Raw genomic sequence first — 13,001 nt, 5'->3', positions numbered from 1 at the left:
GCTTTATGTAGTCTGATGGGACAGTCTGTTGGGACAGCTTTATGTAGTCTGATGGGACAGTCTGTTGGGGACAGCTTTATGTAGCTGATGGGACAGTCTGTTGGGATGTAGTCTGATGGGACAGTCTGTTTGGGGATAGCTTTATGTAGTCTGTTGGGACAGTCTGTTGGGATAGCTTTATGTAGTCTGTTGGGACAGTCTGTTGGGATAGCTTTATGTAGTCTGATGGGACAGTCTGTTGGGATAGCTTTATGTAGTCTGTTGGGATAGCTTTATGTAGTCTGTTGGGACAGTCTGTTGGGATAGCTTTATGTAGTCTGTTGGGATAGCTTTATGTAGTCTGATGGGACAGTCTGTTGGGATAGCTTTATGTAGTCTGTTGGGACAGTCTGTTGGGATAGCTTTATGTAGTCTGTTGGGACAGCTTTATGTAGTCTGTTGGGACAGCTTTATGTAGTCTGTTGGGACAGCTTTATGTAGTCTGTTGGGACAGCTTTATGTAGTCTGTTGGGACAGTCTGTTGGGATAGCTTTATGTAGTCTGTTGGGATAGCTTTATGTAGTCTGATGGGACAGTCTGTTGGGATAGCTTTATGTAGTCTGTTGGGACAGTCTGTTGGGATAGCTTTATGTAGTCTGTTGGGACAGCTTTATGTAGTCTGTTGGGACAGCTTTATGTAGTCTGTTGGGACAGTCTGTTGGGATAGCTTTATGTAGTCTGTTGGGATAGCTTTATGTAGTCTGATGGGACAGTCTGTTGGGATAGCTTTATGTAGTCTGTTGGGACAGTCTGTTGGGATAGCTTTATGTAGTCTGTTGGGATAGCTTTATGTAGTCTGATGGGACAGTCTGTTGGGATAGCTTTATGTAGTCTGATGGGACAGTCTTTTGGGATAGCTTTATGTAGTCTGTTGGGATAACTTTATGTAGTCTGTTGGGATAGCTTCATGTAGTCTGATGGGACAGTCTGTTGGGATAGCTTCATGTAGTCTGTTGGGACAGTCTGTTGGGATAGCTTTATGTAGTCTGTTGGGATAGCTTTATGTAGGCTGATGGGACAGTCTGTTGGGATAGCTGTATGTAGTCTGTTGGGATAGCTTTATGTAGTCTGTTGGGATAGCTGTATGTAGTCTGTTGGGACAGTCTGTTGGGATAGCTTTATGTAGTCTGTTGGGACAGTCTGTGGGGACAGCTTTATGTCGTTTGATGGGACAGTCTGTTGGGATAGCTTTATGTAGTCTGTTGGGATAGCTTTATGTAGTCTGTTGGGACAGTCTGTTGGGATAGCTTTATGTAGTCTGTTGGGACAGTCTGTTGGGATAGCTTTATGTAGTCTGTTGGGACAGCTTTATGTAGTCTGTTGGGACAGCTTTATGTAGTCTGTTGGGACAGTCTGTTGGGATAGCTTTATGTAGTCTGTTGGGACAGTCTGTTGGGATAGCTTTATGTAGTCTGTTGGGACAGCTTTATGTAGTCTGTTGGGACAGCTTTATGTAGTCTGTTGGGACAGTCTGTTGGGATAGCTTTATGTAGTCTGTTGGGACAGCTTTATGTAGTCTGATGGGACAGTCTGTTGGGATAGCTGTATGTAGTCTGTTGGGATAGCTTTATGTAGTCTGTTGGGACAGTCTGTGGGGACAGCTTTATGTCGTCTGATGGGACAGTCTGTTGGGATAGCTTTATGTAGTCTGTTGGGATAGCTTTATGTAGTCTGTTGGGACAGTCTGTTGGGATAGCTTTATGTAGTCTGTTGGGACAGCTTTATGTAGTCTGTTGGGACAGCTTTACTGGCCCTAACAGTTTGTGGGCACAGTTTGTCACTGGTATAGTGCTGTGTTGTGTTGTATAGTGGCTTTGCTGGTTGGTTGAGTTTTCCCCACAAAGATTTTCCTGCTAAAACCGCCACTGCAGATTGAGCCTTTAAACACCCATCCAGTTAAAGGGAGGTCTCTCTCTCAACCATCGAGTTAAAACCATACTATCCTGTCCTCTCTCTCTCTTTATTTCCCTGTCGGTTTCTGTGGCTGTCTCCTCCTCAAGCCCGCCCCAACCGCTTTACAGTTCCCTGCTGTGGGCTTCACAATGCAGGAAACCACCCTCCATTTTGGCCCCAACCGCTTTACAGTTCCTCGCTGTGGGTTTCACAATGCAGGAAACCACCCTCCATTTTGGCCCCAACCGCTTTACAGTTCCCTGCTGTGGGTTTCACAATGCAGGAAACCACCCTCCATTTGGCCCCCACCACTGTGCAGTCAGTCACGTGCTGGAAGGTTCATATTGCAGGAAACCACCCTCCATTTTGGCCCCCACCACTGTGCAGTCAGTCACGTGCTGGAAGGTTCATATTGCAGGAAACCACCCCCATTTTGGCCCCCACCACTGTGCAGTCAGTCACGTGCTGGAAGGTTCATATTGCAGGAAACCACCCTCCATTTTGGCCCCCACCACTGTGCAGTCAGTCACGTGCTGGAAGGTTCATATTGCAGGAAACCACCCTCCATTTTGGCCCCCACCACTGTGCAGTCAGTCACGTGCTGGAAGGTTCATATTGCAGGAAACCACCCTCCATTTTGGCCCCCACCACTGTGCAGTCAGTCACGTGCTGGAAGGTTCATATTGCAGGAAACCACCCTCCATTTTGGCCCCCACCACTGTGCAGTCAGTCACGTGCTGGAAGGTTCATATTGCAGGAAACCACCCTCCATTTTGGCCCCCACCACTGTGCAGTCAGTCACGTGCTGGAAGGTTCATATTGCAGGAAACAGTCTGCCACATGAAGGCACGTGACCGCTGGGTTGTTTTGTTGGAATGTTTGTCTGCCTGTGACCCCTCTCACAGAGGTCGGCTTTAGAAACGGCACAATCACTCGGCCACACAGCTTCTCTGGTATAGACAGAGTGACTGACTCGTTACGTGGGACAATATACAACTACACAATGTGGGACAATATACAACTACACAATGTGGAACAATATACAACTACACAATGTGGAACAATATACAACTACACAATGTGGAACAATATACAACTACACAATGTGGAACAATATACAACTACACAATGTGGAACAATATACAACTACACGATGTGGAACAATGTACAACTACACAATGTGGAACAATATACAACTACACAATGTGGAACAATATACAACTACACAATGTGGAACAATATACAACTACACAATGTGGAACAATATACAACTACACAATGTGGAACAATGCAGAACCACACACTGTGGGACAATATACAACTACACAATGTGGAACAATATACAACTACACAATGTGGAACAATGCAGAACCACACACTGTGGAACAATGTACAACTACACAATGTGGAACAATATACAACTACACAATGTGGAACAATATACAACTACACAATGTGGAACAATGTACAACTACACAATGTGGAACAATGCAGAACCACACACTGTGGGACAATATACAACTACACAATGTGGAACAATATACAACTACACAATGTGGAACAATGTACAACTACACACTGTGGGACAATATACAACTACACAATGTGGAACAATATACAACTACACAATGTGGGACAATATACAACTACACACTGTGGAACAATATACAACTACACAATGTGGGACAATATACAACTACACAATGTGGGACAATATACAACTACACAATGTGGAATAATATACAACTAGCCCATATTCGTGATATAGACAACTACGGACAACTAGCCCACATTCATGATATAGACAACTAGTCCACATTCATGATATAGACAACTAGCCCACATTCATGATATAGACAACTAGCCCACATTCATGATATAGACAACTAGCCCACATTCATGATATAGACAACTAACCCACATTCATGATATAGACAACTAGCCCACATTCATGATATAGACAATTAGCCCACATTCATGATATAGACAACTATGGACAACTAGCCCACATTCATGATATAGACAACTATGGACAATTAGCCCACATTCATGATATGAACTATGGACAACTAGCCCACATTCGTGATATAGAAAACAAGCCCACATTCATGATATAGACAACTAGCCCACATTCATGATATAGACAACTATGGACAACTAGCCCACATTTATGATATAGACAACTAGCCCACATTCATGATATAGACAACTAGTCCACATTCATGATATAGACAACTAGCCCACATTCATGATATAGGCAACTAGCCCACATTCATGATATAGGCAACTATGGACAACTAGCCCACATTCATGATATAGACAACTAGCCCACATTCATGATATAGGCAACTAGCCCACATTCATGATATAGGCAACTATGGACAACTAGCCCATATTCATGATATAGACAACTAGCCCACATTCATGATATAGGCAACTAGCCCATATTCATGATATAGACAACTAGCCCACATTCATGATATAGACAACTATGGACAACTAGCCCACATTCATGATATAGACAACTAGCCCACATTCATGATATAGACAACTAGTCCACATTCATGATATAGACAACTAGCCCACATTCATGATATAGGCAACTAGCCCACATTCATGATATAGGCAACTATGGACAACTAGCCCACATTCATGATATAGACAACTAGCCCACATTCATGATATAGACAACTAGCCCACATTCATGATATAGACAACTAGTCCACATTCATGATATAGACAACTAGCCCACATTCATGATATAGACAACTAGCCCATATTCATGATATAGACAACTAGCCCATATTCATGATATAGACAACTAGCCCACATTCATGGTATAGACATCTAACCCATATTCATGATATAGACAACTAGCCCATATTCATGATATAGACAACTAGCCCATATTCATGATATAGACAACTAGCCCACATTCATGATATAGACAACTAGCCCATATTCATGATATAGACAACTAGCCCACATTCATGATATAGACAACTAGCCCACATTCATGATATAGACAACTAGCCCATATTCATGATATAGACAACTAGCCCACATTCATGGTATAGACATCTAACCCATATTCATGATATAGACAACTAGCCCACATTCATGGTATAGACATCTAACCCATATTCATGATATAGACAACTAGCCCACATTCATGGTATAGACATCTAACCCATATTCATGATATAGACAACTAGCCCATATTCATGATATAGACAACTAGCCCACATTCATGGTATAGACATCTAACCCATATTCATGATATAGACAACTAGCCCACATTCATGGTATAGACATCTAACCCATATTCATGGTATAGACATCTAACCCATATTCATGATATAGACAACTAGACCACATTCATGATATAGACAACTATGGACAACTAGCCCACATTCATGATATAGACAACTAGCCCACATTCATGATATAGACAACTATGGACAACTAGCCCACATTCATGATATAGACAACTAGCCCACATTCATGATATAGACAACTAGCCCATATTCATGATATAGGCAACTAGCCCACATTCATGATATAGGCAACTATGGACAACTAGCCCACATTCATGATATAGACAACTAGCCCACATTCATGATATAGACAACTAGCCCACATTCATGATATAGACAACTAGCCCATATTCATGATATAGGCAACTAGCCCACATTCATGATATAGGCAACTATGGACAACTAGCCCATATTCATGATATAGACAACTAGCCCACATTCATTCATAGATACTTCCGGGTTGGAGCGAGCGGTCGCATCCGCGCTTCGGTCTGCTTCGGTCTGCAGGTTGTATAACTTTTCATTACATTTCATTACATTTCATTATAGTACAACGGTTTGATTTGTCTAATCTTAGCAATTTCTTCTTAGCTAGCTACATAGCCGTCTTTGTATCAAAGATAATTGCGTAATTATCGTATTTCGTCGTCCTCCTATCTGCCCAGCAGCTAGCCAGCTAGCAAACGTTCACCGTCTACCGTAGCACTGTAGTAACTATCACACTCAACTGAACGACTTGATTAGTGTAGTGTTAGCTAGCTACATAGTTGTCTTTGCTGTCTTCGTATCCAAGATAATTGTGTAGTTTAGAGTGTGTAGTCTTAGAGTGATTATCTTAATTTACCGAGGTTAGCTAGCCAGCTATTTGTCGTCCTTAACGTAGTCACTCCTAGCTAGCCAACAGCTAGCCAACGTCTACTGAATAGAACTTTCGCATTCGGGTCGATTCCGCTTCGCTCCACAGGTAGTATCACATTTTCATTTCATTTCATTACAGTCCCAACGGTGTGATTTGTTTGATCGTAGCTAGCTACATAGCTAGCTACATAGCCGTCTTTGTTTCAAAGATAATTGTGTAGTCTAGAGCGATTTTCTAGGTTAGCTAGCCAGCTATTGTCGTTCTTTTAACGCAACGTAACGTAATCAACACTGCTAGCTAGCCAGCAAGCCCCCGAATAGCAGCATTGTAGAAACTTTACACTCAACGGAACGACTTGATTAGTGTAGTGCCAACAACGCAGCCACTGCCAGCTAGCCTACAAAGTCAACAACGCAGCCACTGCCAGCTAGCCTACCTCAGCAGTACTGTATCATTTTAATCATTTTAGTCAATTAGATTCTTGCTACGTAAGCTTAACTTTCTGATCATTCGAGACGTGTAGTCCACTTGTCATTCCAATCTCATTTGCATTAGCGTAGCCTCTTCTCTAGCCTGTCAACTATGTGTCTGTCTATCCCTGTTCTCTCCTCTCTGCACAGACCATACAAACGCTTCCACACCGGCACAAGTGGCCGCGTCACCCTAATCTGGTGGTCCCAGCGCGCACGACCCACGTGGAGTTCCAGGTCTCCGGTAGCCTCTGAACTGCCGATCTGCGGCCAACAAGGCAGAGTTCATCTCAGCCTATGCCTCCCTCCAGTCCCTCGACTTCTTGGCACTGACGGAAACATGGATCACCACAGACAACACCGCTACCCTACTGCTCTCTCTCGTCCGCCCACGTGTTCTCGCACACCCCGAGAGCTTCTGGTCAGCGGGGTGGTGGCACCGGATCCTCATCTCTCCCAAGTGGTCATTCTCTTTCTCCCCTTACCCATCTGTCTATCGCCTCCTTTGAATTCCATGCTGTCACAGTTACCAGCCCTTTCAAGCTTAACATCCTTATCATTTATCGCCCTCCAGGTTCCCTCGGAGAGTTCATCAATGAGCTTGATGCCTTGATAAGCTCCTTTCCTGAGGACGGCTCACCTCTCACAGTTCTGGGCGACTTTAACCTCCCCACGTCTACCTTGACTCATTCCTCTCTGCCTCCTTCTTTCCACTCCTCTCCTCTTTGACCTCACCCTCTCACCTTCCCCCCTACTCACAAGGCAGGCAATACGCTCGACCTCATCTTTACTAGATGCTGTTCTTCCACTAACCTCATTGCAACTCCCCTCCAAGTCTCCGACCACTACCTTGTATCCTTTTCCTCTCGCTCTCATCCAACACTTCCCACACTGCCCCTACTGGATGGTATCGCGCCGTCCCAACCTTCGCGCTCTCTCCCCGCTACTCTCCTCTTCCATCCTATCATCTCTTCCCTCTGCTCAAACCTTCTCCAACCTATCTCCTGATTCTGCCTCCCTCAACCCTCCTCTCCTCCCTTTCTGCATCCTTTGACTCTCTATGTCCCCCCTATCCTCCAGGCCGGCTCGGTCCTCCCCTCCCGCTCCGTGGCTCGACGACTCATTGCGAGCTCACAGAACAGGGCTCCGGGCAGCCGAGCGGAAATGGAGGAAAACTCGCCCCCCTGCGGACCTGGCATCCTTTCACTCCCTCCTCTCTACATTTTCCTCCTCTGTCTCTGCTGCTAAAGCCACTTTCTACCACTCTAAATTCCAAGCATCTGCCTCTAACCCTAGGAAGCTCTTTGCCACCTTCTCCTCCCTCCTGAATCCTCCTCCCCTCCCCCCCTCCCTCTATGCAGATGACTTCATAACCATTTTGAAAAGAAGGTCGACGACATCCGATCCTCGCTTTGCTAAGTCAAACGACACCGCTGGTTCTGCTCACACTGCCCTACCCTGTGCTCTGACCTCTTTCTCCCCTCTCTCTCCAGATGACATCTCGCTTCCTTGTGACGGCCGGCCGCCCAACAACCTGCCCGCTTGACCCTATCCCCTCCTCTTTCTCCAGACCATTTCCGGTGACCTTCTCCCTTACCTCACCTCGCTCATCAACTCATCCCTGACCGCTGGCTACGTCCCTCCCGTCTTCAAGAGAGCGAGAGTTGCACCCCTTCTGAAAAAACCTACACTCGATCCCTCCGATGTCAACAACTACAGACCAGTATCCCTTCTTTCTTTTCTCTCCAAAACTCTTGAACGTGCCGTCCTTGGCCAGCTCTCCGCTATCTCTCTCAGAATGACCTTCTTGATCCAAATCAGTCAGGTTTCAAGACTAGTCATTCAACTGAGACTGCTCTTCTCTGTATCACGGAGGCACTCCGCACTGCTAAAGCTAACTCTCTCTCCTCTGCTCTCATCCTTCTAGACCTATCGGCTGCCTTCGATACTGTGAACCATCAGATCCTCCTTCCACCCCTCTCCGAGTTGGGCATCTCGGGCGCGGCCCACGCTTGATTGCGTCCCTACCTGACAGGTCGCTCCTACCAGATGGCGTGGCGAGAATCTGTCTCCTCACCACGCGCGCACCACTGGTGTCCCCAGGGCTCTGTTCTAGGCCCTCTCCTATTCTCGCTATACACCAAGTCACTTGGCTCTGTCATAACCTCACATGGTCTCTCCTATCATTGCTATGCAGACGACACACAATTAATCTTCTCCTTTCCCCCTCTGATGACCAGGTGGCGACCGCATCTCTGCATGTCTGGCAGACATATCAGTGTGGATGACGGATCACCACCTCAAGCTGAACCTCGGCAAGACGGAGCTGCTCTTCCTCCCGGGAAGGACTGCCCGCTCCATGATCTCGCCATCACGGTTGACAACTCCATCGTGTCCTCCTCCCAGAGCGCTAAGAACCTTGGCGTGATCCTGACAACACCCTGTCGTTCTCAACTAACATCAAGGCGGTGGCCCGTTCCTGTAGGTTCATGCTCTACAACATCCGCAGAGTACGACCCTGCCTCACACAGGAAGCGGCGCAGGTCCTAATCCAGGCACTTGTCATCTCCCGTCTGGATTACTGCAACTCACTGTTGGCTGGGCTCCTGCCTGTGCCATTAAACCCCTACAACTCATCCAGAACGCCGCAGCCCGTCTGGTGTTCAACCTTCCCAAGTTCTCTCACGTCACCCCGCTCCTCCGCTCTCTCCACTGGCTTCCAGTTGAAGCTCGCATCCGCTACAAGACCATGGTGCTTGCCTACGGAGCTGTGAGGGGAACGGCACCTCAGTACCTCCAGGCTCTGATCAGGCCCTACACCCAAACAAGGGCACTGCGTTCATCCACCTCTGGCCTGCTCGCCTCCCTACCACTGAGGAAGTACAGTTCCCGCCAGCCCAGTCAAAACTGTTCGCTGCTCTGGCCCCCCAATGGTGGAACAAACTCCCTCACGACGCCAGGACAGCGGAGTCAATCACCACCTTCCGGAGACACCTGAAACCCCACCTCTTTAAGGAATACCTAGGATAGGATAAAGTAATCCTTCTCACCCCCCTTAAAAGACTTAGATGCACTATTGTAAAGTGGCTGTTCCACTGGATGTCATAAGGTGAAAGCACCAATTTGTAAGTCGCTCTGGATAAGAGCGTCTGCTAAATGACTTAAATGTAAATGTAAATGTAGACAACTAGCTCACATTCATGATATAGACAACTAGCCCACATTCATGATATAGACAACTAGCCCATATTCATGATATAGACATCTAACCCATATTCATGATATAGACAACTAGCCCACATTCATGATATAGACATCTAACCCATATTCATGATATAGACAACTAGGCCACATTCATGATATAGACATCTAACCCACATTCATGATATAGACAACTAGCCCACATTCATGATATAGGCAACTATGGACAACTAGCCCATATTCATGATATAGACAACTAGCCCACATTCATGATATAGACAACTAGCCCACATTCATGATATAGACAACTAGCCCATATTCATGATATAGGCAACTATGGACAACTAGCCCACAATCATGATATAGACAACTAGCCCACATTCATGATATAGACAACTAGCCCACATTCATGATATAGGCAACTAGCCCACATTCATGATATAGGCAACTATGGACAACTAGCCCACATTCTACATAGAAAACAAGCTAAATAAATTATCTACATTAAACCACATGATTTGTTATTGTGATGTTTTTAGCACAGCCTTGTGACTCACTGAGTTTCCTATTTGTCTTTGTGATACTTTCAAGAGGAAGAGGGGGAAAGGGCAAAGTTAGCTCAGAGTAAGTTAGTTTTTCAACTTTCACTTTGTGAGGTTAACTGAACATACTCAACAGTAAAGGTATGCTATATTCGCTGTAATCTCTTTGCCCTCTCAATACATTCACCCTCTCTGACCCTCATGTCTCTGACCCTCATGTCTCTGACCCTCATGCGTCTGACCCTCATGCCTCTGACCCTCATGTCTCTGACAATCGTGCCTCTGACCCTCGTGCCTCTGACCCTCGTGCCTCTGACCCTCGTGCCTCTGACCCTCATGCCTCTGACCCTCAATACCTCTGACCCTCATGCCTCAAACCCTCATGCCTCTGATACTGACAGACTACCATTACAGGGACCTAACCCTGACCTGGGACATAGCCCTTTCTTCGTGAGTGCATGTGTTTGTATGAGTCTGTGTTAGTGTGCGTGCATGTGTGTTTGTGTGTACGTGCATGTGTGTATGGACAAAAGCCTTGCTGGCACGCAAGGCAAGGTGTAGAGAGTGAAAGTAAGGTAGGTGTATGTTACTCAACATTGCAATCAGGGCAGTGGTTCACATGGGCAGTGAACAGATTAGAACTGGGATAAGGACAGGAGTAGAGATGGAGAGAGGATGGATATAGAGGAGAGATACCCACAGTACACACTAAAGAGAAGAGAGATGGAGAGAGGATGGATATAGAGGAGAGATACCCACAGTACATACTAAAGAGAAGAGAGATGGAGAGAGGATGGATATAGAGGAGAGATACCCACAGTAAACACTAAGAGAAGAGAGATGGAGAGAGGATGGATATAGAGGAGAGATACCCACAGTACACACTAAAGAGAAGAGAGATGGAGAGAGGATGGATATGGAGGAGAGATAACCACAGTACACACTAAAGAGAGGAGAGATGGAGAGATGATATGTATAGGAGAAGGAGGGGAAATGGAGAAAAGGAGGAGAAAGAATAAAAGGAGAGATGAGAAGAGGACAGGACAGGAGAGAGTGGGAGGAGGGAAAGAGGGATGGAGAGAGGATGGATATAGAGGAGAGATACCCACAGTACACACTAAAGAGAGGAGTGATGGAGAGATGATATGTATAGGAGAAGGAGGGGAAATGGAGAAAAGGAGGAAAAAGAATAAAAGAAGAGATGAGAAGAGGAGAGGACAGGAGAGAGTGGGAGGAGGGAAAGAGGGATGGAGAGAGGATGGATATAGAGGAGAGATACCCACAGTACACACTAAAGAAAAGAGGGATGGAGAGAGGATGATATAGAGGAGAGATACCCACAGTACACACTAAAGAGAAGAGGGATGGAGAGGTGTTGGATAACTGCTAGATAGGGCCAGCTGCAAATTCCAAATGTGGCGACATTGTAAAAATTCATGAAAACCAAAAAAAAGGCCTTAGGAGTGTGGTTAAGGTTGGATCAAGGTTAGAGTTAGGGTTCAAGTCAGATTTTATGAGGAAACACACTGACCAGCGATAGAGAGTGAAATCTCAAGGGTAAGGCGGGCCAACCAAACTCTTAACAGAAAAGCAGCCTACTGGTTTATGACACGTGTCCACTTTTCATTTAAAATGTGTCCTTTTGGCACATACTTTGCCTCCATAGTAACAGGCACACCTACACAATTGCACATACACATGTTTCTCTGAAATGCCCACAGAATGCCTGTTCTGATAGTACCATATCCTGTTTTTTGAGACACTATGACTAAGCTGAAAGCCTTAAACAACACACACACACACACACACACACACACACACACACACACACACACAAACACACGTTTCTTGGAAACGTCTCTGTTCTGGTAAAACAGCAGTAGAGGGTGTAGTCACTAGTTTGAAGCACCGTTAAAAGACGACTGAAGAGTTGGATCTGAGATCATTCTTTGTCTTCTCCTCCAACTAACCAGAGTTTCATTGAGGACTGGAGCTGATGAACTACAGAACAGCTTTTCTAAGAACATCCAGGAAGAAGAGAAGAAAGACGGTAAGAACTTTTATTCACAAATGTATTTACAAATGAACACATTTCAGCAACACCATAAAGATGTAATAGCATCGCCATGGAAACAATAACAAAGGGACTTTTACAAAAACAACTTTTACTGTAAAGAAAAGAAATGATGAGAGAACTTGTCGTTCCCATGTCTGTCCTTACTGAGATTAAATGACTAGACCACAATATGGCATTAATGATACAACTTCCCTCTATCACTGATTCAAAAATATATATATATTTTAATCATAAATTACACACAAGGTCGAACCGAAACACTTTTAACCTGACCCCTCTGAGTACGTGCCACATTGGGCACCTGGGGAGCAGTGGTTGTGGTGGGGTTAACTTGCTTCACCTTGTCGGTTCGGGGATTAGGACTACACTCTAAGAAATAAGGGTTCCATAAGGTTTTTTTGGTTGTCCACGTAGCAGAACCCTTTTTGGTTCCAGATAGAACCCTTTTGGGTTCCATACAGAACCATATGTGGAAAGGGTTCTACCTGAAACCTAAAGAAGTTCTTCAAAGGGTTATCCTATGGGGACAGCCTAAGAACCCTTTAAGGTTCTAGATAGCACCTTTCTTTCTAAGAGTGTATCAAACTTCAGGTTACTGTTCCA

General features: G+C 45.3%; 1 protein-coding gene across 1 annotated transcript in view; it reads left to right on the top strand.

The window, feature by feature from the left end:
• The first annotated feature begins 10,522 nt into the window (after nucleotides 1–10,522).
• Nucleotides 10,523–13,001, top strand: part of LOC135559785 (mitochondrial adenyl nucleotide antiporter SLC25A23-like) — a 20,192-nt gene continuing 17,713 nt past the window's right edge. The window contains exon 1 of the mRNA XM_065000660.1: nucleotides 10,523–10,787. Within this exon, the coding sequence (XP_064856732.1) occupies nucleotides 10,523–10,787 (265 nt within the window). The remainder of the gene's footprint in view (nucleotides 10,788–13,001) is intronic.

This window comes from Oncorhynchus nerka, linkage group LG15 (genome assembly GCF_034236695.1).
Source record: "Oncorhynchus nerka isolate Pitt River linkage group LG15, Oner_Uvic_2.0, whole genome shotgun sequence".
Classification (NCBI taxonomy): domain Eukaryota; kingdom Metazoa; phylum Chordata; class Actinopteri; order Salmoniformes; family Salmonidae; genus Oncorhynchus; species Oncorhynchus nerka.
Note: the sequence above shows the minus strand (reverse complement) of the source record. Positions and strands in the feature narration are given on the sequence as shown.